This window comes from Stegostoma tigrinum, chromosome 9, assembly GCF_030684315.1.
Source record: "Stegostoma tigrinum isolate sSteTig4 chromosome 9, sSteTig4.hap1, whole genome shotgun sequence".
Taxonomy (NCBI): domain Eukaryota; kingdom Metazoa; phylum Chordata; class Chondrichthyes; order Orectolobiformes; family Stegostomatidae; genus Stegostoma; species Stegostoma tigrinum.
The window spans coordinates 96,027,233-96,054,696 of record NC_081362.1 but is presented as its reverse complement, the minus strand read 5'-3'; the positions used below and the strand labels follow the sequence as shown (position 1 = coordinate 96,054,696).

General features: G+C 43.2%; 1 protein-coding gene across 5 annotated transcripts in view; it reads right to left on the bottom strand.

Annotated features, from left to right (window-relative positions):
• LOC125455062 (V-set and immunoglobulin domain-containing protein 1-like) overlaps window positions 1-20,210 on the bottom strand; it is a 52,518-nt gene extending 32,308 nt beyond the window's left edge. For 4 of the 5 annotated variants that reach the window (XM_059648777.1, XM_059648780.1, XM_059648781.1 and 1 more), the window contains exon 1: window positions 20,072-20,210. In XM_059648777.1, the coding sequence (XP_059504760.1) occupies window positions 20,072-20,126 (55 nt within the window). In that variant the 5' untranslated portion in view covers window positions 20,127-20,210. The remainder of the gene's footprint in view (window positions 1-20,071) is intronic. The other variant, XM_059648778.1, reaches the window with a different exon arrangement.
• Between the last annotated feature and the right edge of the window lie 7,254 nt (window positions 20,211-27,464).

Genomic DNA, 27,464 nt, shown 5'->3' with positions numbered 1-27,464 from the left:
CAAGCTGAGGCTATGTGGGAATGGCCTGTCTCTCTGCCTTGTTGTAAAAAGCCAAAGTAACTGGTTACTGGCTGTTTCACACTTTACTATACAGGAGCAACACAAGTGGCATTCACAAATAACACAACACTAACTTTGAGCCATGAAGGCATTCTGTCCACCACAAATGAGCAATATGATAGATGAGTTTAAGTGCCAAATGTCCAAATTTTGGTCAATCATACATGTCCATCCATTGTCCACCTCCAAAACAATCAGGTCGGTCTTGGCATACAGAAGTCCTTCCCTGTATTTGGTGCTTCTTTCAAATTGTTGTAATGGGTATAGAGGGGATAGTGGTGACCTAGTGGCAATGCCATAGGAATAATATGAATCTAGGGCCAATATTCCAGGGGCATGAATTTGAGTCCCACTTTGGCAACTCATTGAGTGTACGTACAATAAAAATATCAAATCGAACACTGGCATAATGGCGCTCACATAACTATTGTCATTTGTTGTTAAAACTCATCTGGTTTATGAATGTCCTTTACAAAAGGAAATCTGCTGTCATTACGTAGTCTGGCATACATGTGACTCCAGACCCACAACTATGGTTTGACTCTGAACTGGCCTTCTCAAATAGCCCAGTAGGCCTCTTGGAGCAAGGCCAAATACGGAATGGTAAAAAATACTCACCTGGCTAACATCACTAGATTCTTCAAAAGCTAATTTTTTAGAAGTCTAAATGTACCTGTTTTCAGCAATACTTGGGTAATTTATTTCCAAATTAATGACTAAATAAAAATAAATTGGTTAGACGTAATTTTCCCTTCACAAGCCCATTCAGGTTATCTTGACTTTGCTGAAGTGTCTTATATTTTAACAATACATTCTAACTTTCTCCCTTTGGCTGATGTCAAGCTAACTGGTCCATTGTATTCTGATTCTGTCTGACACAAACTTCCTTGGATCCACTGGATCAAAAACCAATGCATCAATTATTTCACCAGCTACCTCTGTTAGGATCCTACAAAGAAGTCCATAAAGACCAGAGACTTGACAACATATTGATCCAAAAATTTACTCAGTGCCACTTCTCCAGTAACTGTAATATTCTTGAGTTTCTCCTGTCTTTCATTTCCAAGTTTAAAGCTACTTCTTGAATATCGTTTATACTCCGTGTGGTGAAGACTGATACAAGATACCCTTCCACATTTTCCAGCTCTACTTCCGAACATTCACTTCTTACTGCCCCAATGTGCATCTTAAGACTTTTCTTTCTCGACTACAGAAATTTTTACTGATTTATAATTCTAACTAACTTTCTCTTATTCCCCAATTTTCTCTCCTTAATAACCTCTGGGCCAATTTTTGTTGTTTTTTTTTGGTAACCCACTTTTGTTGACAGTTTGCTCTGCCGCTACATCAGTCCACAATAGCTAACTCTGATTTCATTTCCTCATAACAGCCCTACTTATGTTTAAAATATTAGTCTTAAATCCACTCCTCTCCATCAAATTGAATGTAAAATTTAATCAGAATATATTCACTGCTACCTAGGTTTGCTTTCTCCATTAGATTATTAATCATATATTGTTGTACAACACTGTCTAGTTGGGTCCAGAACATGTCGTTTTAAAAAAATTATCCTAAAAGCATTCCATGACCTCCTCATTGAGTTTGCTTTGGCCCATCTATGTTTTCCTGTCTATATTGAGATTAAAATTTGCCACGTTTATCACCATAGTTTTCCATCAAGCTTCCATTATTTCTAACTTTACACTCCAATCAAGTACATGGTTACTGTTAGGGAGCCTGTATGTCATTTTATTATAAGTGTTCTTATGTTCATCATTTCTTATTTCCACACAAACCTCTTTGGGAAACTAGGATGCAGAACTTTGTTAATTCTTCTAATACCATCACTAGTTAACAGAGCGACTGCACCACTGTTTCCTCCTTTCCAGCCTTTCTGTTTAGCATTGAATGCAAAGTGCATTTAGATAAGACTTGTGTTTGTATGATTATAGCTCATAATCTTGTCTGCTGATATACATTTAGATTTGTTTGGCCTATCCCTTCCTATTATGGCCTGTTTTACACTTCCAATGAAAACAACTTTCTCTCTTATCTTGGTTCTACATTGGTGAATTATCACCTCTTCCCAAAATTTAATTCAGTAAAAATATCTGGAATTAAGAGTCAAATGATAACCATGCAGCTATTGTAGATTGTTGGAGAAACTAATTTGTTTCTTGCATGTCCTTTATGAAAGGAAATCCACCATCCTTAACTGACAGAGATCCATACGACTCCAAATCCACGGCAATGTGGGTGACTCTAAACTGCCCTCTGGGTAATTAGGGATGGGTAATAAATGCTGGTCCAACCAATGACACCCACATCCAGCAAATGATTAGAAAATATTAGTTCCAGATTAGAGACACCCTCCCTGACTCATGTATGCTTTCACAGGTTAAATTTGGTCAATCAACCCAACACATGCTCAGAAACTTCCCCCACAGACTTCCTCCTTAATCTGCGAAATAGCTTTCTCCTCAGTTACATGAGAAGCTGTGAATTAGGAGCAGGAGACATCCACATGGGCCTTCAGAGTGACCATAGCTCCTTCTGGAAGTGTGTCACTTGCTTTCTAAATATCTTTCTCTCTCTTACCATCTTTCTGCATTATTGATCTGTCGCCTCTTCCTAAATTTGAACTTTTGATCCCACTTCTCAGTTTTAAGCTGTCTCTACTACCATAGTTTTACAGCTGATGAGAACACTGATGCCAGCGAGGTTCATGTGGAACCTACCACACTGGTACAAATCCCATTTGGGATACCTGGAACCCACTTCTCGCACATTAGTCTAGTGCTATTCATTGATCTGGCCACTCAGATTTGGCCTGTCTCAGCTTGCACATGGCTCAGGTGCTAATCCAGAGACTCCCTCAAGCCTAGCTATAGATACAGGAAAGATCAGACAGGCACATTAAAATAATTTGCTCTATGTGGTCATAAGAAACCTCCTTTGCACCAAATTTGTCTTCTCATTCCTCCCAGAAATCCTACCAGAGACCTCTGCACTCACTTATCTTGAAGTGCTCACTCTGTGAACTAGTCCTGAGAGGATAATAAAATGTGAGGCTGGATGAACACAGCAGGCCAAGCAGCATCTCAGGAGCACAAAAGCTGACGTTTCGGGCCTAGACCCTTCATCAGAGAGGGGGATGGGGGGAGGGAACTGGAATAAATAGGGAGAGAGGGGGAGGCGGACCGAAGATGGAGAGTAAAGAAGATAGGTGGAGAGGGTGTAGGTGGGGAGGTAGGGAGGGGATAGGTCAGTCCAGGGAAGACGGACAGGTCAAGGAGGTGGGATGAGGTTAGTAGGTAGCTGGGGGTGCGGCTTGGGGTGGGAGGAAGGGATGGGTGAGAGGAAGAACCGGTTAGGGAGGCAGAGACAGGTTGGACTGGTTTTGGGATGCAGTGGGTGGGGGGGAAGAGCTGGGCTGGTTGTGTGGTGCAGTGGGGGGAGGGGATGAACTGGGCTGGTTTAGGGATGCAGTGGGGGAAGGGGAGATTTTGAAACTGGAGAGGAGTTGCACATGAATAACTCCTGCCCCTCCCTTCCCCCACTCCCCTCCCCTGGCCTCCACACTCTAGATAATATTGATCTCACGGGATGAGGTGTTAGAATACGGCCACAACACAGTAACAGAGTATACAGAAGAAAAAGTAGGAAAATGGGGTGAAGAAAATTAATACCAGGCTTCCCCACAATACAAAGTGTCTGAAGATTGCAAAATTGAAGACAATGATCCGACTGTTTTTCAGCCTCTAGTCCAATCTGGCCCTAACTTTGTGCTCCTGAAACCTGACAGATACAATAAAGAAATGGTACGGTTTGCACAGAAAACCCTGTCACTCTTAAGACACTGAAACATTTCGAGTCAGGATCAGAAATGTACAGGAATGTCTCCCTGTAGCACAGACAGTCTGCGTTTCCCAAAAATCAGGAGCCAGTGCTCTCCCAGAGAATGGTTATTTCAACTGCCCACAAACTGAAATTTATGTTTTCAAAGGCCAATGAAATGAATTTCTCCTTCAACATCTCCTTTTGATCCTCACTGGCAACAACTTGACCATTTAGGGGAAGTGATTGCTTTTTGGTTTTATTACTAGACTATTGACCCAGCATCCCAGATATTGTTCTGCAGATCTGGGTTTGAGTCCTGCTTTGGCAGAGGGTGGAACTTGAGTTCAGCACTGCTCAGGGCACTGCCATGACTTGTATAAGCTTTCTCTTTGTTGGTATTCCCAAGATGCAACACCTCGCATTTATCTAAATTAAACTCTTTTTTTTTTCCTTTATTCATTCATGGGATGAGGGTGTCACTGGCCAGGCAGCATTTATTACCCATCTGTAATTACCCAGAGGGCAGTTTTGAGTCAACCACATTGCTGTGGGTCTGGAGTCACATGTAGGCCAGACCATCTGAGGTTGAGTTTCCTTCCCTAAAGGACATGTGAACCAGATGAGTTTTCCCAACAATTGAAAATAGGTTCATGTTCACCATTAGATTCTTAATTCCAGATATTTTTATTGAATTCAAATTCCACCAACTGCCATGGCAGAATTTGAACCTGGGTCCCTGGAATGTTATCTGGGTCTCTGGATTAACAGTCCAGTGATAATACCACTTGGCCACTGCCTCCTTTAATGCTTCTCTTCAATCTATTAATCCAATTGATTAGGATTTCTTTGTAATCTTAGATATCCTTTTTTACTGTCCACTACACCATCAATTTTGATATCATCTGTAAATTTTCTCACCAAGCCTCCTTTATTCACATCTGAAACATTTATGTAAATGACAAACAAAAGTGGGCCTGGCACTGATCCTTGTGGAACATCGCTGGTCACAGGATTCCAGTCTAAAACACAATGCTCCACAATCATCACGTATCATCACAAATTCCTCACATACCACCCCACCAACCTGCAAATCCAACACATCATCCTCCGACATTTCCGTCATCTGCAATCTGACCCCAATACCAAAGACATTTTTCCCTCCCCACCCTTATGTGCTTTCTGGAGGGACCACTCTCTCCGAGAATCCCTTGTCCGCTCCACACTCCCCTCCAGTCCCACCACTCCCAGCACTTTTTCCTGCAACTAAAGCAAGTGTCAAACCTGCCCCTATACATCCCCCCTCCCCCCCCATCCCAGGCCCTAGGAAGACTTTCCACATCAAACCGATGTTCACCTGTACATCTATTAATGTGATATACTGTATCCACTATTCCTGGCGTGGCCTCCTCTACATCGGAGAAACCAAGCGGAGGCTTGGGGATCGCTTTGAGGAACACCTATACTCAGTTCGCAATAAACAACTACACCTCCCAGTTGCGAGCCATTTCAAATACCCCGCACCCCGCACCCCCCCCCACCCCCCCCCCCCCACCGACCACCCCCCACTCCTCGGACGACATGTCCTTCCTGGGCCTCCTGCAGTGCCACAATGATGCCACCTGAAAGATGCAGGATCAGCAACTCATATTTCACTTGGGAACCCTGCGGCCCAAGGGCATCGATGTGGACTTCACAAGCTCCAAAATCTCCCCTCCCCCGACCACATCCCAAAACTAGCCCAGCTAGTCCCCGCCTTCCTAACCATTCTTCCCACCTCAAGCCCAACCCCCATCTCCTACCCACTAACCTCATCCCACTTCCTTGACCTGTCCGTCCTCCCTGCACAGACCTATCCCCTGCCTAACTCGCCACCTACATTCATCTTCACTGGCTCTAACCCCGCCTCTTTGACCTGTCTGTCTCCTCTCACCCTATCTTCTCCTTTATCCATCTTCTATCTGCCTCCGCCCCCCCCCCCGTCTCCCCTATTTATTTCAGAATTCCCTCCCCCTTCCCCATTTCTGAAGAAGGGTCTTGACCCGAAACATCAAACTTTCCTGCTCCTCTGATGCTGCTTGGCCTGCTGTGTCCATCCAGCTTCACAAACGTGTTACCTCCACAATCATTCTCAGTCTTCCACCAGTAAGCCAATTTTGTATCCAATTGGCCATGTCATCCTGAATCCCATGTGATCTTACTTTACTAATTAGTCTGCCATGAGGAAACTTGTTAAAGGCTTCACCAAACTCCAAGTAAACAATATCTACCACTCTGCCCTCACCAATCTCTTGGTTACTTCATTAAAAAATTCAATCAAGTTGTAAGACATGATTTCCCTAGCACAAAGCCATGCTGACTATCCCCAATCAATCCTTGCTTCTCCAAAGCATCTAAATCCTATCTTTCAGAATCCACCTCCAAAAACTTACTCACCACCAATGTCAGATTTACAGGTTTACAGTTTCCAGGCTTCTCCTTACAGTCTGTCTTAAACAATGGCAGAACTTTAGCTACTCTCCAATCCTCCAGTTCTTCAACCATATTTTTGGATATTTTCTCCTAGGGGGCCTGAAACTTCTTCCCTAACTTTCTACAATATCCTGGAAAACACTTGGTCAGGTTTTGGAGATTTATCCATCTTTACGTAATCTGAGACCTCCATCACCTCCTCTTCTGTAACGAGAACTGTTTTCAAAACATCAATATTTGTTTCTCTGAGCTCTGTAGCCTCCCATTCTTTCTCAATGGTTAAAACTGATATCACTCCCAAAAACTCCTGAAGTGCAAAATAAAGATGACCGCTTTGATCTTTAAAGGGTCCTACCCTCTCTCTAGTGCTCTCTTGCTCATAATGTATTTGTAGAATCATTCAGATTATCTTTAACCTTATCTGCCAATACTATCTCAAATCCCCTCTTTGTCTTCCTGATTCCCTTAAGAATGCCCCTGCACTCTTTGTATTCTTCAAAAGTTTCATTTGAACCCAGTTGTCTATATCTAATATATGATTCTTTTTTATCCTTGACTGTAGCCTCATTGTTCCCTAATCTACCAGCCTTGCCTTTAACTCTAACAGGAACCTATATTTTGAGAAACACTGAGGAGGCTCGATTCAGTGAGTTTGCAAGTTTTCTGTCAAAGAGAATAGGCCTCTGGCAGAAAGGGTGCTGTTAACATAGCAGCCTCCAAATAAATCTGAGGAGAAAAGAAGTGGCTGAGTGGTTTAATGGGAACTTTAGATACAGAAAATTTTGGAGATGGAGTTTAAGGAATCAATGTTAAGAAATGCATTTGCTGCTTTACCAGTTTAAGAGTCTCACAAAAAGGCATAATATTGATTGAACTTTCAAAATGGCTTTGACTGGTGCTGTAACTTCAAGTAGAAAATATATCATTGCATTATTTGAGATCTTTGATTGTAGCTAAACTGAAATTGGGTAAATTTAAGGTGGAAATGGAGGGATAAGGATGAGATGCTTAACAGTGAGTACTCAGCATTAAGAATTAAAAAGAGGGATATCAGAAACTTATGTATCATTAGCTAATATTCAGTTAGGATTGAAGTAATATGAACCAGAACAGCTCATAGAATCCCTACAGAGGGGAAACAGGCCCTTTGACCCAACAAACCCCACACTGGCCTTCAGAGCACCCCACCCAGCCCCATATAACCTATTTCACCGACATATCTCTGAACACTATGGGCAATTTAAACCGGCCAATGCACATCTTTGGGCTGCGAGAAGAAACCAGAGCTCCACAGGAAGCCGGCAATGACACAGGGAGGATGTACGAACTTCACACAGCCAGTTGCCTGAGAGTGGAATTGAACCCAAGATCCTAGCACCAACCACTGTACCACCATGCTGCCAAGGAAGGTGATGAAAAAGGAAATGAGAAGAGAGGAGAAAACGAAAACAAAATGAAACAGAGAAAGAAAAGAAGAGAGAACTGGAAAGAAGAACACAACAGGAGCGAGATAAATGTCGAACAATGGACTCAGAAATTCAAAAATCTGAAACTTCAAATGAAAGAGGAAGCCATGTCTGGGCTAGACAAAAACTTTAATTGAGAGAAAAGGCAATAGAATTTCAAACCTTGATTCTGATTCCAATCAGGGATTTGATCAAAATTTGTACTCAGTATCTACACTTCCAGTGGGCAGAAGTGAAAGATATTTCATCTCATAGAGTCATAGAGTTAAACAGCATGGAAACAGACCATTCATACTGACTCATCCATGCCAACCAGTTGTCTCAAATCAATCTAGTCCCATTTGCCGGCATTTGACCCATATCCATCCTATTCATGTGCTCATTCAGATGCCTTTTGAATGTTGCAATTGCAGCCTCCACCACTTCCTCTGGCAGTTCATTCCATGCAGGTACCACCCACTGTGTAAAAAAATTGCCCTTTAAGTCCTTTATAAATCTTTTCTCTCTCGCCTTAAACAGATGGCCTCTAGTTTTGGGCTTCCCCACATTGGGACAAATGCCCCATACGATTTTATAAACTTCAATAAGGTCACCCCGCCAGTCTCCAATGCTCCAGGGAAAATAACTCCAGCCTATTCAGATTCTCCCTGTTGCTCAAGCCCTCCAACTCCAGCAACCTGGAGTTGTGAGTCTTTTCTGCACTGTTTCAAGGTTAACAACATCCCTCCTCTCACAGCGAGACCAGAATTGAAAGCAATACTCCAAAAGTGGCCTAACCAACTTCCTTTACAGCCACAACAGGACATTTCAACTCCTATAATCAATGCACTGACCAATAAGAGCAAGTATACAAAATGTCTTCTTTACTATCCCATTTGATGGATGAGTGGTAATGGCCTAGTGGTGTTATCACTGGACTGTTAACGTAGGTAATATCGTGGAGGCCTAAATTCAAATCCCAACCACAGCAGCTAGTGGAATTCGAGTTCAACAAAATATCTGGACTTAAGAATTTAATTTATAACCATTGTTGTGGAAAAACCAATATGGCTCAGATACAAAAGTCTGAATACGTGCATCAGCAGGTTCAGGAACGACTTCTTCCTGGTTGTTATTAGACTGATGAGTGGAGTCTCTAGCCCCAAATAATGATTGATCTTGCCAAGTGCCATAACCTGTGCAATGTAACCTGGAAGTCAGTGGTGAGTGATGTTCCACAGGCCTCTGTCCTTGGGCCTCTACTGTTTGTAATTTTTATTAATGACTTGGATGAGGGGATTGAAGGATGGGTCAGCAAGTTTGCAGACGACACAAAGGTCGGAGGTGTCGTTGACAGTATAGAGGGCTGTTGTAAGCTGCAGCGGTACATTGACAGGATGCAGAGATGGGCTGAGAGGTGGCAGATGGAGTTCAACCTGGATAATTGCGAGGTGATGCATTTTGGAAGGTCAAATTTGAAAGCTGAGTACAGGATTAAGGATAGGATTCTTGGCAGTGTGGAGGAACAGAGGGATCTTGGCGTGCAGATACATAGATCCCTTAAAATGGCCACCCAAGTGGACAGGGTTGTTAAGAAAGCATATGGTGTTTTGGCTTTCATTAACAGGGGGATTGAGTTTAAGAGTCATGAGATCTTGTTGCAGCTCTATAAAACTTTGGTTAGACCGTACTTGGAATACTGCGTCCAGTTCTGGTCGCCCTATTATAGGAAAGATGTGGATGCTTTGGAGAGGGTTCAGAGGAGGTTTACCAGGATGCTGCCTGGATTGGAGGGCTTATCTCATGAAGAGAGGTTGACTGAGCTCGGTCTCTTTTCATTGGAGAAAAGGAGGAGGAGAGGGGACCTAATTGAGGTATACAAGATAATGAGAGGCATAGATAGATTTGATAGCCAGAGACTATTTCCCAGGGCAGAAAAGGCTAACACAAGGGGTCATAGTCTTAAACTGGTTGGAGGAAAGCATAGACGGGATGTCAGAGGCGGGTTCTTTACACAGAGAGTTGTGAGAGCATGGAATGCGTTACCAGCAGCAGTTGTGGAAGCAAGGTCATTGGGGTCATTTAAGAGACTGCTGGACATGCATATGGTCACAGAAATTTGAGGGTGCATACATGAGGATCAATGGTCAGCACAACATCGTGGGCTGAAGGGCTTGTTCTGTGCTGTACTGTTCTATGTTCTATGTTCTATGTACCTCTGTCTACGATGCTTTGACCTATACTGTGATCTGCCTGGACTGCTCATAAACAAAGCTTTTCACTGTACTTCAGTACAAGTGACTGTCAATCAATCAATAATGTTCTTTAGGGAAAGAAACTGCCAACCTTCCCTCATCTGGTCTACATGTGACTCCCAGCGGACATGTGGTTGACTCTTAAATTCCCTATGGGAAATTAGGGATAGATAATAAATGCTGGCCTAACCAGTGGTACTTTCATCCCATGAATGAATAAAATCCCAAAATGCAACACCTCATATTTATCTGGATTAAACCTCTCTGCCACTCAGCCCATTGTACTCTGAAATAACCATTTTCACTGTCCACTTCACCACCATTTTTGGTGGCATTTACAAACTCACTAATCATTCCTCCTATAGTCACATCAAGACCATTTTAAAAAGACCACAGTTTAAAAATAAGGGGTAGGCCATTTAGAACAGAGTTGAGGAAAAACGTCTTCACCCAGAGAGTGGTGGATTTATGAAATGCTCTGCCCCAGAAGGCAGTTGGAGGCCAACTCTCTGAATACTTTCAAGAAAGAGATGGATAGATCTCTTAAAGATAGAGGAATCAAGGGTTATGGGGATAAGGCAGGAACAGGATACTGATTGTGGATGATCAGCCATAATCATAATGAATGGTGGTGCTGGCTCAAAGGGCTGAATGGCCTACTCCAGCACCTATTGTCTATTGTCTATTGTCTATTATATTTATATAAATGACAAAAAGCAGTGGACCCAGCACCGAACTTTGTGGGACATCACCCATTACAGTCCAAATAACATCCAAATTGATAGTTGTCCTTGGATTCCCTGTGATCTAACCTCACTAAAGTATCTCCTAAGTGGAACATTGCCGAATGCCTTGTTGAAGTCCATACAAAGTCCTGTGCTCTGCCTTCATCATTTTAAAATATGGCTGAGATGTTGAAGTGATGAAAAGATATTTGAACCTTAATTTTAACGAATGTCCTGATGGATACAGATATGTGTACACCAGTTTACCAGAAGAACAATCTACAGACTCTGAAGTTTTTAAACATGAACACTCAATGCTTATTCCTAAAATTTAAAAAATTAGTTTTCAGTGTTTTACAGAATAAACTTTACCAAAAATTTGTAGAATGTATGAGAGAAAATAAAATTATGGGATTGGTAGTTTTGATCAAAGTTAGAAAAGAATTTCGAGGGTTTGAAGGAAATCATGGTCATGGAGGAATTCAACAGTAGTATTCTGGTAACCATCAAGGTTTATCTAAAAGAATGTCAAGTATCAAAAAAAAAGAGAAATCACAATCCGGACCTCTCACACAGACATGTTATAAAATGGCAAAATGGGAATCAACACAGAAATTGGAGAAATTGCAAATCTGCAGAGGAAAAGGTTAGTTTCAGGGGACAAACAGAAAAATGGCAAAATAATTATGAGGAAAGGCTCAAACTTCAAAGCAAAATCAAGGTACATCTGAGCAGTTAGGAATGGACAATAAATGCTAGCCCTGCCAGAGACACCCACGTTCCATGGGCAAATACATAAAAGAATCTGATCAGCTATTATCTTAGTATCAGAAGTCACTTTATACCAGGCTATAATCCAACAGATTTATTTGAAATCAGCAATTGCAGATTTCAGATAAACCTGCAGGATAATCGCTGGTGTCATGTGGCTTCTGACTTTGCCCACCCTAGTCCAACACTGGCACCTTCATATCATGACCCTATCGAATAGCAGAGCAGGCTCAAAGTGTTGAATAGCCTACTCCTTATTCTCTTTCTGACAGTTTTATGGTCTTAAAGGTAAAGCTATGCGAGCAGCTCGCAAACTGTCAAGAAGAAACACAGCTGATTCATGTTTATCAAGGAAATGGAAGTTTGAAGTTGAAGAGAATCAATAAATTAACTTGCTTCTTTTGTAGACAGCTTCAAAAAATGAGCAACACTGAAATAGAAACATAACAGGAACTTCAACAAGAAAGGAAACCTTTCTGGGTTTTACAGAAGTTGAGAAATCCTCAACTGAAGGCATCGAATAAAGAAAAACTGAACAAGGAAGTGAGTGAAACACGGAAACACATAAAAAAAATGAGCAGTTGGTTCCTGCAAAAGGGGTAAAAGGAAGTCTCTAACCATGGTTTTGCATGAGGCAGGTAGAAACTGAAGTGCCTCATTCTAGTCAGGTCTGAAGCAGTTCTGTAACTGCCCTTGGAATTCAGAGTTAGGAGAGCAAGACTTCAAACTCCGTATCCAGACTTGGCAAAAACTTACTAGAAAGACCCTGCAGTGCTTCAATCAAAGAGCTCGCTAAACATCTTCCCAGTGTGATTCCTTTGTCTATTGTGCTGGGACCCCAAAGTAAAAAGTTAAAACTCTAACTCTTCCAGACTGTTCACCAAGGGTCACTTTAACTGCTTGTCATTTGGGTGAAACCCTACAGGGATGTGGCATTTATCAATGTTTACTCCATCAGAAAGGAGGAGAGGAGGTTCAAGGGGAATATCAAGAGGGATGGAATGAAACAAAGAAACTGAAGGGCCTAAAATAGTTGGTCCTGTGAGTGACGGAAACAGAAAATCATTTAAATATGATGTGAAAATAATTTAAGTATGAGGTTTTGAAGCTGGATTTACAATCCTGAAAGGGACATATAGTCACAAGAACCACTGCTCCTTCAACGTCACTGGGTCCAAATCATGGAATTCCCTTTCCAAAGGGCATGATGGCTTAACCTACATGGATTGCAGCAGACCAAGAAGACAGCTTAACACCACCTTTAAGGGGCAACTAGGGACAAGCAATAAATACTCGTTCAGCCAGATATGTCCAAGTCATGAAAGAATTAAATATTATTATACAGAGAATTAAATATTATTATACAGAGAATAGCATGAAAACAACCTGTCTGACCCATTGTCTGTGCACTAGCCAAACAAGTTACCCAGAGAGTGGTTGAGGTCAGAACATTTTACTATTTCAAGAAGGAGTTGGATATAGCACTTGGGGGAAAGGGATCAAAGGATATAGGGAGAAAGCAGGAACTGTCTACTGAGTTGGATGATCAGCCATGATCATAATGAATATCAAAGCAGACGTGAATGATCCATTCCTGCTCTTAACCTCACTCTTTCAATGTTCCTAACCCTGCAGTCCTGACTATCAAAACTCGACTGAACGCAATCTTCAATAATCTCAATCACCCAGCCTCCACTAGATCTGGTGGAGATAATTCCACAATCCAACTTCCCTCAAAGAAATAATTTCTCCACGTCTTTGCTTTAAAAGGTAGAATTGTTCTTGTGAAACTGTGGTCACTTGTTTCTGACTCCCAGGCAAGAGAAAACATCCTCAGGTTATCCACTTTCCGCTGATCCCCCCAAAGAGGGAATTTGGTGGACAATATCCTGTATTGCACTCCTATACCCAATCCTTCTCAGGCATGACCTGCTGACCAATTGAGTTGTAAAAATAAAGAAGATTTTGTTTACCAGAACATTTCTATAAAGATGTTTATTGCTGCAATTCCCCAGAGTTTTACTTCTTTTTCACAATGTTCTCTTGCTAAAGAATTGCTCAGTCTTCAATTTAGCTGTAAGTTACTGACATATTTCAAAAGAGATTGAGGAAATACGGTTTGTGAAAAGGAAATTTCTACACTTCAAGAACAGATGCAATGAAGAAATGTTTGAACAGCTTGAAGTTGTTTTCAGTAGAACAGAGAACGGTACAGCATTGGAACAGGCCCTTCGGCCGACGATGTTGTGTCAAGCATGACGCCAAATTAAACTAATACCTTCTGCATGCCTTTGGTCTATACCCCTTCATTCCTTCCATATTCATGTGTTTATCTAAAAGCCCCTTAAAATTCCCCTATTATACCTGCCACCATCACCACCCTTGGCAGTACATTCCAACCTCCTACCACCCTGTGCAAAACAACTTGCCCCTCACATCTCCTTTGAATTTGTCCCCTCTCACTGGGGTGGCACAGTGGCTCAGTGGTTAGCACTGCAGCCTTATAGCCTCAGGGACCCAGGTTCGATTCCAGCCTCAGGCAACTGTCTGCGTGAGTTTGCACATTCTCCCCATGTCTCGCCATTGGTTTCCTCTGGGTGCTCTGGTTTCCTCCCACAGTCCAAAAATGTGCAGGCTACGTGGATCAGCTGTGCTAAATTGCCCGTAGTGTTCAGGGGTGTGTGAGTTATAGGGGGATGGGTCTGGGTGGGGTGCTTCAAGGGGCAGTGTGGACTTGTTGGGCTGAAGGGCCTGTTTCCACACTGTAGGGAATCTAATCACTTTAAATGCACAGCTCCTAGTATTAGACATTTCAACACTGGGAAAAAGATTCGAACCATCAAACTGATCTATGTATCTCATAATTTTATAAACTTCTATCAAGTCTCCCCTCAGCCTCAGCCACTCCATTTTCATTAGGAGGATTTTTGGACCAGCCATTAGTCAGCTCTGGAGCCATTAACCAAATGAACATCTAAAGCAAAAATAATCAATTTCAATGGGCTAATAAAATGTGAGGCTGGATGAACACAGCAGGCCAAGCAGCATCTCAGGAGCACAAAAGCTGACGTTTCGGGCCTAGACCCTTCATCAGGGAGGGGATAGGTCAGTCCAGGGAAGACGGACAGGTCAAGGAGGTGGGATGAGGTTAGTAGGTAGCTGGGGGTGCGGCTTGGGGTGGGAGGAAGGGATGGGTGAGAGGAAGAACCGGTTAGGGAGGCAGAGACAGGTTGGACTGGTTTTGGGATGCAGTGGGTGGGGGGGAAGAGCTGGGCTGGTTGTGTGGTGCAGTGGGGGGAGGGGATGAACTGGGCTGGTTTAGGGATGCAGTGGGGGAAGGGGAGATTTTGAAACTGGTGAAGTCCACATTGATACCATATGGCTGCAGGGTTCCCAGGCGGAATATGAGTTGCTGTTCCTGCAACCTTCGGGTGGCATCATTGTGGCAGTGCAGGAGGCCCATGATGGACATGTCATCAAGAGAATGGGAGGGGGAGTGGAAATGGTTGGCGACTGGGAGGTGCAGTTGTTTGTTGCGAACTGAGCGGAGGTGTTCTGCAAAGCGGTCCCCAAGCCTCCGCTTGGTTTCCCCAATGTAGAGGAAGTGTGGAGCGAACAAGGGAGTCACGGAGAGAGTGGTCTCTCCGGAAAGCAGACAGGGGTGGGGATGGAAAAATGTCTTGGGTGGTGGGGTCGGATTGTAAATGGCGGAAGTGTCGGAGGATAATGCGTGGTATCCGGAGGTTGGTAGGGTGGTGTGTGAGAACGAGGGGGATCCTCTTGGGGCGGTTGTGGCGGGGGCGGGGTGTGAGGGATGTGTCGCGGGAAATGCGGGAGACGCGGTCAAGGGCGTTCTCAATCACCGTGGGGGGGAAGTTGCGGTCCTTAAAGAACTTGGACATCTGGGATGTGCGGGAGTGGAATGTCTTATCGTGGGAGCAGATGCGGCGGAGGCGGAGGAATTGGGAATAGGGGATGGAATTTTTGCAGGAGGGTGGGTGGGAGGAGGTGTATTCTAGGTAGCTGTGGGAGTCGGTGGGCTTGAAATGGACATCAGTTACAAGCTGGTTGCCTGAGATACAAAAGCTGACGTTTCGGGCCTAGACCCTTCATCAGAGAGGGGGATGGGGGGAGGGAACTGGAATAAATAGGGAGAGAGGGGGAGGCGGACCGAAGATGGAGAGTAAAGAAGATAGGTGGAGAGGGTGTAGGTGGGGAGGTAGGGAGGGGATTTATTCCAGTTCCCTCACCCTCTCTGATGAAGGGTCTAGGCCCGAAACGTCAGCTTTTGTGCTCCTGAGATGCTGCTTGGCCTGCTGTGTTCATCCAGCCTCACATTTTATTATCTTGGAATCTCCAGCATCTGCAGTTCCCATTATCTCTGATACAATTTCAATGGGCTCTTCATTACCCAACGAAAAATCTAAACACTTAGATATCTTGGACAATTTTATGACATTGGTGTCCAAGAGGACAATTAATATTAATTTGAATGTTCTAATATAGTGAGTTCAGTGAATCTAAAACTTCTCAATTGTATTCTTATTTGTAAGGGTGGCATGGTGGCTCCATGGTTAGCATTGCTGCCTCACAGTGCCAGTGACTCAGGTTTGATTCCAGCCTTGGTTGACAGTCTGTGTGGAATTTGTACATTCCCCTTGCCTCTGCATGGGCTTTCTGAAGGTGCTCTGGTTTCCTCCCATGGTGTAAAGAGTGCAGGTTAGGTAGGTTGACCATGCTAAAAATTTCCTGCAGAGTCCAGGGGTGTGCAAATTAGGTGAGTTCGCCATGTTAAAAATTCCATTTGGGGATTGGGTGGGATGCTGTTCAGAGGGTCAGTGTGGACTCAATGAGTTGAATGGCCTGTTTCAGCACTGTACAGTTTGTATGATTACAGTGCAGAAAGAGGCCATTTGGCCCATTGAGTCCGTACCAATTTGCTGAAGAGCAATCAGCCCCTTATCCTATTCCTGCAACTCTGTATTTACCATGACTAACCCACCTAGCCTGCTGCAAAGTGAGGTTAGAATGGTCAAATGGTTGTTTTTGACCAGCACAGACACGATAGGCTGTCAAGCCTTTTTCTGTGTTGCAGGTCTCTGAGGTGCAGTTAGTCAATGTTTCAAGAGCTTCTGGTTCAATCACCTTTTTAATAAGTGACCTCCAGACTCCCACAGCCTCTGAGTGAAAACTTTCTCCTCAATTTTCTTCTTAGCCTTCCACCTCTCACCTTACATCTCTGGGCTTTCCCCCACCCCAAGTTACTGACCCCTCCACTGGTGGAAAAGTTGCCTTCCTATCTACCCCATAAAGCCTGTAGTACTTTTACACATCTCTATCTTGTCCCATGTCAACCTTGGCTGCTCGAAGGAAAGCAACCCCAGCCTATCTGAAATAAAAACAAAGAACTGCAGGTGCTGGAGAAACAAAAGCAGAAATTTCTGGAGAAACTCCATAGGTCTGGCAGCATCTGTGGAGAGAAAGAAAGAGTCCAGTGATCTTTTGTCAAAACTGAAGATAGCCAGGGAAGGGTGGCATTTTTGATGATGATGGGGTTTGCAGAGGGTAGGGAGAAGAGAAGAAAGGACAAGGAGACAGTGCCCAGAAAGAGATAGATGAAAAGAATAGGCATTCTCATTGTTTGCCTTTCACTCCTCTCTCTCTCTCTCTCTCTCTCTCTCTGGGCATCATCTCCAGTCCTCTATTCTCTCCCACGAAACTCTAGTAGATGGGAGGCAATGGGCTAGTGATATTATCACTAGACTGTTAATCCAGAGACCCGGGGAACATTCTGGGGGCCCAGCCTTGAATCCAGCCATGGCAAATGGTGGAATTTGAATTCAGTAAATACCTGGAATTAACAATCTAATGTTTGCCATGAATCCATTGCTAATTGTTGAAGGAAAACCTGTCTAGCTCATTAATGCCCTTTAGGGAAGGAAACTGCCATCCTTACCTGGTCTGGCCTACACCTGACTCCAGACCCACAGCAATGTGATTGACTCGTAACTGCCCTCTGGGCAAGTAGGGCTGGGCAATAAATGCTGGTCTAGCCAGTGACGCCCTCGTCCCATGAATGAATGAAAGAAAAGAAAGGTTACTGGACTCAAAGTGCTCAATCTATTTTTCTTTCTGGCAGGCGTTACCACTCCTGCTGAGTTTCTCCAACAATTTCTACTTCTGCCCTCAGAACACCACCTGTGTCTCTGGATTAATAGCCTCACAATAATACCATAAATAGGTTGTCAAATTCTCTAAAGGTACAGAAATTGAATAGGCCATTCAGCCCAACAGTCAGCCTACATTCATGTCAAAGATTTTTCAAGCCTCGTCCTTTCTTTCCCTAGCTCAAGCCATCATTTTAACTCTCTACTCACTTCTCCCTTCTTTAAAGGGTCTGGGTTTCCTTTAAATTGTATCTAAATTACCTCAAACAATCTCTGTGGCAATGAGGGTAACATACGCAGCACTCCCTGTTTGATGCAGTACCTTTGTGATTTTCTTACATTGATGACTTCTAGCGATGTTGTAGAAAATTAGAAACAGAAATGAAGCTTCTCCCTATTTTTCTGACCAACCTGTTCAAACTTGTTATTATACACCTCTGGACCAAGTGGGGACTTGAGCCCAGGCCTCCTGGTCTAAGGGTATGGGCAGTTCCTCTTCACCACAAATTGCATTAATTATTCCTATTAGGTCACATCTGTTTTCAAACATAACAAAGCCAATGCTGTTAATTTTCTCTTGATTAATACACTGGGCACCCATATTTCTGCAAACATTTTCCCTACCAATATTTTCTCAACTCTCTCCAGAAATTCTATATCATTTCCACAACATGACGGACAGAATGGTATGCATAACACAGGAGTGGTCTGACAAATGTTAACTGCAACTTCAGATTACCTTCTTGTATCTTACATCTCGCAAATTGAAATGGTCCTGTCAGAGTTGCTTTTTATGAACTTGTCTATCTGTATCGCTGCCATTAGTGACCTATGTCTTCACACCTACCAAACCCTATTTAGATGCCTCTTTATGAAGTAATGTGCAGACTCCCATTATCCTTGTTAAAAATAATACTTCACACATTCTTGGGGTCACGACCAGTTTGGTTGAACCCATATACACTGCCCTGTTTAGTCCAGTGACAACCTGCTAAACACATTCAACTAGATCAGCAGGTGTGACCAACCTTTCACAAATCAATAGGGACACTTCAGACAGATTGATTATACTTGCCCATATGTTCAATCTCTCCATCTCTGATTCAATGTTGAGATAGACATTTTTTTAATCATTCCAGGAAATCAAGAGTTATTGGGAAAAGACAGGAAAGCAGAATTGGTCAGCAATGATCTAATTGAATGGCAGAGCAGACTTGATAGGCTGAATCGCCTCCTTTTGCTGCTACAGCTTATCACTCTATATTCTGGTAACTTGCCTCAACCCAACACGAAGCACACGCACACTGGTAAATATTTGTTGACTGCTTCCTTCCTTTCTTCAAACATAAAGTGACATTTGTGGCTTTCAATTTCAAGAACATAATCTCCAGTTTTACAAAATTTCAAATATGATGTGAACACCATCATCATTTTCTCTTCTGTCTTGTTAATGTCCTGACACAGAAATCAGGTCATGCAGAGTTATTCATCTCCAAGCCTGATGGCTACTTCATTTCTTAAACCAATGTAAAAACAATGTAATTCCATTTTTTTGAGTTTGGATGGGCTGCAAAGTTTTCAATGAGAAGCCTGGCAATTTCTTCTTTAATCATTATTGCCAACATCTATCCTTGGTGGGCCCACGGTCCAACTAAGCCACTTATTTCCTCTTCACATAATTGAAAAGATTTCTTTTTACCTTCTACACAAGCTACTTTCTGTATTCACGTTCACATTTTCTCCAAATCCATAAGACCATTAGACATAGGAACTGAATTAAACCATTTGGCTTATTGAGTCTCATCTGCCATTTGATCATGGCTGTTATGTTTTTCAAATCTATTCTCTGTTCTCTGGCAATGAGTTTCACAGATTCACCAGCCTCTGGCTGAAGAAATTCCTCCTCATCTCATCCCCTTGTTTCCTTTTTCCTTTTCTTTTACACTATCTCTGATTCTCATGTAGGCTTTTCCTTTCAGATAATATTGTCATGACCTTACCAATGGTGCCCGTATTCCATTGCCTCATGACAGCGACTGTTCATCAAAAGTCTGCATAAAACAGCTGAATGATTTTTCAACCTTGAAGAAAATTGCAAGTGAGATGATTTCTCTCCAAATTCGGTCACCTCCTACATACTAACAACTGACCTGTGTCACTCAGTGTCAAATATGACATATTATTTGCCCACTGAACCACAACAAAACCAAATTAAGATCTCAGTTCTGGAACAAAACAATGTGACAACAAAATACCCAACCCACATACTTCTGTCTGATACATTAATCAAACTCAAAAATGTAATGAAAATGAAAAGCCAGTCCTGAACATTTACTTACCCACTGTGAGGCAGAGGATCAGAGTCAGGGTTGAGAATTTTAAGTGAACAGACATATTAAGCGAACTTATTTCTCGAATTCTAAATGCCTTGCTGTTTTGCCTTGCTGTGACACTGCCAATATTGCAGACGTGGCTGCATTTCACTCTACTTCTCTATTCAGTTGTTACAGCTTGAATAAAAACCACGAAAAGAGGAAGGCATGAGTAATTGGGACTGTCCTCGGAAAGTAATTCACCAATCAATGACAATGAAATGAAATTAAATTTGTCCTGATCATACCTAAATACTTTTTTCATTTGAATGCAGTGACTCATGATCATGTCAAAATCCATAGGCTCTGTGTCAGCTTTAGGCTGCGATCACACGGATTACACAAAGTGGGATCCAAATGATAAGTGATTTGTGAGTTATTTATTAGTCTGTTAGGAAGTGACAGCTCAAACATATACTGAAGCTAAATGGGCAGCAGAGGTGTCCCACCTGGGTCAGATGAGCATGGGTTAACCGGGTCAGTAGACAGGATTATGCAGTGCATAGATCCCAGGCAGTGCTTTCTCCCAGTGAATATTACAAAGCCTTCTCCCCCAACCCAATTCTCCTCACTCTTCCCCCATCTTCTAACAACTATTGATGGGCAGGTTTCTGACAAGGATTCATTCCTTCAACGTCCAAGCCCGTGTTAATGTACAAACATCCAAAGGATCAGACAAACTAAGATCAGAAATAGGCCAGTCAGCCCCTCAAGCCTGTTCCAAAACGTTCGTGGATAATCTGATTCTCCACATTCCACCTATCCTAGATAATGTTTCAACCCCTTGTTAAAGAAGAGTCTATCCACTTCTGTTTTAAAAATATCCAAGGACTTTGCTTCCACCACCTTTTGCAGGGAGAGTTCCAAAAATGTATGACCCTCTATGATAAATGTGCCTCTGCCAAGATGCACAACCCTTATGTTTAAACTCTGCCCCCTAGATCTGATTCTCCCACAAGAGGAACTATCCTTTGCACATCTAACCAGTCAAGTCCCCTCAGGATCTTGTATGTTTCAATCAAGTCACCTCTCACTCTTTCAAACTCCCAGCAGATATGAAAAAAAAATCACAGATTCTCGAAATACAATCATTGAGTCATAGAGTCATGCAGTTTAGAAACAGGCCCTTTGTTCCATGTCCATGCCAACCAACAAATATCAAACTGCACTAACCCCATATATCTGCACTGACCCATAACTATCTGTGCCCTGGAATTAGTAATGCTCATCCAGAAGCTTCTACAATAAAGTGAGAGTGTCTGTCTCCACCACCCTCTCAGGCAGTACCTTCCATATTTCTACCACCCTCTGGGGGAAAATGATTTTCCCTCAAAACTATTTATTCCTCACCTTCAACCCAAGCCCTGTGGTCTTAAATATGTCTACCAAGGGGAAAAGGTTCTCAGAATCTACTCTATATATGCCTCTCTTAATTTTGGATGCCATTATTAGAATCCCCTCTCAGCCTCCTCTGCACCAGGGAAAACAAGCCCAGCCTATCCAGTCTCTCCTCCTTTTCCAACCCAGACAACATCCTGGTGAATCTCTATTGCAGCCTCTCCAGTGGCAATCATGTCCTACTGATGGTGCGGCAGCCAGAAATGCACACAGTGCTCCATCTGTGGGTGAACCTATATTTTATAAAGTTCAAACAAGACTTCCCTGCTCCTATATTCTACAGCCTGGCTACCCTGTCTGCCTGTGCTGACACCTTCAGGGATGAATGTGCTTGCCCACCAAGGTCCCTTTGTTCCCCAATGTACCCTAAGGACCTACCACACACTGTGTCTATCCTCCCTTTATGAGGCCTCCCAAAGTGCATAACCTAACACTCATCAGGACTAAATTCAACCTGTCATTGCTCTGTCCAATTTACCAGCTGATCAGTAACAAACTGTAGACTGAGGCCATCCTCACTATCAACAACGCCACCAATTTTCATGTCATCTACAAATTTACAGTTAATGCCTTCTCCATTCACATTCAGGTCATTAACATGGAGAGCTAACAGCAAAGGTACCAGCACTGATCCCTGTGGTACACCACTAGTCACAGGTTTCCAAGCACAAAAAAAACTCTCCACCATCATCCATTGCCTCCTATTTGCAAGCCAGTTTTGGATCCAGCTTGCCAACCTCCTTGAATCACATTGGCTTTTATATTTTGGGCCAGCCTTCCATATGGGACTTTGTCAAAGGCCTTGCTGAGGTTAATATAAACCACATAATTTTTTTTGATTCATTTGTGGGATGTAGGCGTCACTGGCTGGCCAGCACCTATTGCCCATCTGCAGTTGCCCTTCAGAAAGTAGTTGTGAGCTGCCTTCTTGAACCACGAAATTCCACTTGCTGAGGGTTGGCCCACAATGTTATTAAAGGGGGAATTCCAGGATTTTGACACAAGCAGAGTAAAGGAGCGATGAAATACTTCCACGCCAGGATGGTGAGCAGCTTGGACGTAAATTTGATGGTGGTGATATTCCCATGTGCCTGCTGCCTTTGTCCTCTTAAATGGAAGTGGTTGTGTGCTGAGAAGGAACTACCTAAGGATCTTTGGTGAATTTCTGCAGTGCATTTTGAGGATAATACACACTGCTGCTCCTGAGCATCAGTGGTAGAGGGAATGATTGCTTGTGGATGTAGTGCCAATCAAGCGGGCTGCTTTGTCCTGGATGGTGTCAAGTTTCTGGAATGTAGTTAGCCTGCACCCATCCAGGCAAGTGAGGAATATTCCATCACACTCCTTGCAATGGTGGTCTGGCTTTGGGCAGTCAGGAAGTGAGTTACTCACCACAGTATTTCCAACATCTGACATTCTTTTGTAGCTAAAATCTGCACTATCCTCATCAATTTATTTTGTCACCTTTTCAAAATTCTCAATTAAATTAGTCAGACAGGATCTCCGCAAATCAGCACTGACTATTCCTAATCTATCCCTTCCAGGTATTAATTAATCCTGCGCTTCAGAATTTTTACCAATGAATTCTCTCCCACTGACATCAAAATAACAGCTCATAACTACCTGGCCTATCCCTGCTGCCCCACGAGATTTTGATTTTGATTTTGATTTTATTGTCACAGGTATTTTGCGGTAAAAATATGAATGCCATGAAGAGCTTACATTTGTTGCCACAAAATGATGCCGTTTTGAATGATTTAAGAATATGAGAAAGGAAGATTAACTTGAAGAAAGTCAATCAGTCCTGAGCCAGCTCATCGCTGTCAACGACCCCTACACCGACATCCATCCACACCACTCTGTTGCCACCTACATTGGACTCAACCAACATCGAAGCTGCCCATTGCTGGGTGCCATCCTTGCCTCTGGTCTGATACTGCTCTGTAACCGCCTCGTTGCCTCCTGCACCAGAACTACTGTCAGTCACCCCACTTGTTGCTGGGAAAACCTCGTCAACATTGCCATGGTGCCCTTCCAGCATCATTTTGTCACCTCCAGCACAGCGTGCAACCGACAACAAAATCACTGCTCTATCTTTTTGCCACTAGTCCTACTTCCTGACTTTGCCTTTGCCAATGTAGCAGCCACCAATTCCAAGTCCTGTGCTTGCTGCAGTAAAGCAAGAAGGCGTTCATTCTTCTCCTCACTGGGTCCGGCAGGAGGTCCATGCCCTGGGCCTGCCTCAAGGTCTGCACCCTGGGCCCACCTTAAGGTCCACACCCTGAGCCCAGCTCAATGTCTGCATCCTGGACCCATCTCAGGTCCACACCCTAGGCCTGCCTCGAAGTCCTCACCCTGGGCCTGCTTGAGGGTCCCAATAGGCCCACACAAGGTCTGTACCCTGGCCCTGGTTTGAGACTGATCAAAGTTTGCACTGTTTCGCTGATGCCATCCAAGCTTAGGACATGATAAGTAAGTTAAGATAAAGAGAGGAGAATAAGAAAGAGAGAAGCAGTTGGAGCGTACAAGGAGCCCTGCTCTGGCACCATTTTGGACCAGAAGCACCAGAACAAAGGAACCACATTAGCTATTCTCCACATATCAGGTACTTTACCTGTGGCTTGTGAGCAAAACCATACCCACATGGAGAGAATGTGCAAACTCCACACAGACACTTGCCCAAGGCCAGATTGAGCCTGTGTCCCTGGCTCTATGAGGGAGCAGTGCTGACCACTGTGCCACCATGCTGTGCCCAGTACAGATTTCAGCATCTGCAGTAATTCGCACCTTCTATTCAATGATGCAAACTATACTTCTTGTTGCCTCAGGAAGACAGACAACATCATCAAAGTCCCCAGTTATAATCTCTTCCAACCTCTTCCATCAGGCAGAGGATGCAAAAGCTTGAACGTACATACCAATAGGTTCAAGAACTGCTCATCCCTGCTGTTATTAGCCCTTTAAATTGATTTCTCAAATTTTCCATTTAGTGTTGCTTTTGCTCTTTGTGTAACTCCTCTGCAGCTGTGACATTGCACTCCTTGGCCTTTTCAATTACCTTCAATGCACTTTGTATGATCTGCCTGTACTGCACACAAAACAAAACTTTTCACTGTACCTAGGTACATGCGACAACAATAAAGCAAATCAAGCCAAATTAAATGATATTCCAATGCAGCACTATGGGACAGCTGTACTGTTGGGCATGCCACAAAACCTCCATGCTCCCTGTTGAATGAGGTCAGAAATCGCACAACCCCAGGTTATGGTCAAACAGGTTTATTTGAAAACACAAGCTTTCAGAGCATCGTTCTTTCTTCAGGTGTTAGTGAGAGAGATAGTATCAGGCACAGAATTTGTTAGTAAAGATCAGTCACACCACTGATGAAGATGTATTAAACAAACATAAGATGCTGCTAAATCTTTTATCAAAATTTTTTAAATGATAAATACTATATGTAAATCACCTAATTCCTTTCAAGTCACTGTCCTGAGAGAAATAAAAGTTTTATCAGTGTGAAGAAGAGGTGACATTTTAGCTCAGATAATGCTTGTAAAGTGTGAGGCCTTGTTTAGAATCTGTTTGTATTTTGGTTTGGACTGGTTTTATTTCTAAAGCAGGAATTTGTAAAATGTCACATTAACTGACTATCTATAAATTGTGTACTTTGTGAACAAAACAGAATGCATCTGCAAATACAAATTTACCCTGTAGATTTGCTTGTGTGTGTGTGTGTGTTTGTGTGTTGATCAATCCTACAAGGACAGATTATCTATTCCTATTCAGGATGTTGTTATCTGAACAATAGTTGCTATATCTCTTGCTTCAGAAAAGTGATCACAGTTCAAAATTACTTCACAAGCTGTGAAATACTTTGGTAAATCTGGCCGATGTGAAAGATGTTATATGAATGCAACGTTTCCTTGGTGGCTTCTTATGCTGGATAGCAATGATAGAGAATTGGCTCATGTGTAGGAAACTGCGAGTGGGGATAAAGATTGGAGACCTAACACCAGTAGGGTTCCCCAGGGATCAGTGTTGGGACTGCAACTGTTTACAATATATCTTAATGACTGGGAGGAAGAAAGTGAATTTATTGTAGTCAGATCTGAAGATGACACAAAAATAGGTGGAAAGGCCGATTGTGAGAGAGGTACAAAAAATTTACGGAGAGATATTGACAGATTAACTAAGTGGGCTTATAGCTGGCAAATGGAGGGTTACATGGGAAAATGTGAAGTCGTTCATATTGGAAGGGAGAACAGAAGAACAGGATATTTTTAAATAGAGAAAAACTGCAGAATGCTGCAACACAAAGGGACTTGGGGGAAGTGTCCTTGTGCATGAAACACAGAAAGGTAATACACAGGGGCAGCAGGTAATCAGGAAGGCTCATGGAACGTTGGCCGTAATCTCAAGGTTTTGGATCATAAGAATTGGGAAATCTTGCTGCAACTGTACAAAGAGTAGAGCTGGATGAACACAGCAGGCCAAGCAACATCTTAGGAGCAGGAAAGTTGACGTTTTGGGCCTAGAGCCTTCATCAGAAATGTAGGAGGGGAAGGGGGTTCTGAAATAAATAGGGAGAGAGCGGGAGGAGGATCAAAGGTGGACAGAGGAGATAGGTGGAGAGGAGACAGACAAGTCAAAGAGGCAGGGATGGAGCCAGTAAAGGTGAGTGTAGGTGGGGAGGTAGGGAAGAGATTGGTCAGCCCAGGGAGGACAGACAGGTCAATCGGATTCTCCAGCATCTGCAACTGTACAAAGGCTGGTGAGACTACATCTGGAGTACTGTAAGCAATTCTGGTCCCTTATGTAAGAAAAAATATCATTTCCTTGGAGACCATTCAGAAAAGTTCACTGGGATGATCCCTGGCATGTCTTATGAAAAAAGGCGAAATAGGTTGTGATTCTATTCATTGGGGCTTAAAAGAGTGAGAGATGATCTCATTGAAACATACAGGATTTAAGAGGCTTGACAAAAGTAAATGCTGAGGGAATGTTTCTCATCATAAGAGACCAGAGGCCGAAGTCTCAGAATAAAGAGATAAGAACATAAGAACATAAGAACTAGGAGCAAGAGTAGGCCATCTGGCCCCTCGAGCCTGCCCTGCTATTTACTAAGATCATGGTTGATCTTTTTGAGACTCAGCTCCACTTACCTGCCCACTCACCATAACCCTTAATTCCTTTACTGTTCAAAAATTTATCTAGCCTTGCCTTAAAAACATTCAGCGAGGTAGCTTCAACCGCTTCACTGGGCAGGGAATTCCACAGATTCACAACCCTTTGGGTGAAGAAGTTCCTCCTGACCTCAGTGCTACATCTGCTTCCCTTTATTTAGAGGCGATGCCCTCTAATCGTAGTTTCACCTGCTAGCGGAAACAACCTCCCTGCCTCCACCTCATCTATTCCCTTCACAATCTTACATGTTTCTATAAGATCTCCCCTCATTCTTCTGAATTCCAATGAGTATAATCCCAGTCTACTCAGTCTCTCCTCACAATCCAACCCTTTCAACTCTGGAATCAACTGAGTGAATTTCCTCTGCACCCCCTCCAGTGCTAGTATATCTCTTCTCAAGTAAGGAGATCAAAACGGCACACAGTACCCCAGATGTGGCCTCACCAGGACCCTATACAGCTGCAGCACAGCCTCCCTGTTTTTAAACTCCATCCCGCTAGCGATGGCAGGCAAAATTCCATTCGCCTTTTTAATTACCTGCTGCACCTGCAATCCCACCTTCAGCGATTCATGCACAAGCAGTGTGCTGCAATTTTTTACCATTTAAACATGGCCCATTTTGCTGTTATTCCTACCAAAATGGATGCCTCACACTTACCAACATTGTACTCCATCTGCCAGACCTTTGCCCACTCACTCAGACTATCTATATCCCTCTGCAGACTTTCAGTGTCTTCTGCACACTTTGCTCTACCACTCACCTTAGTGTCACCTGCA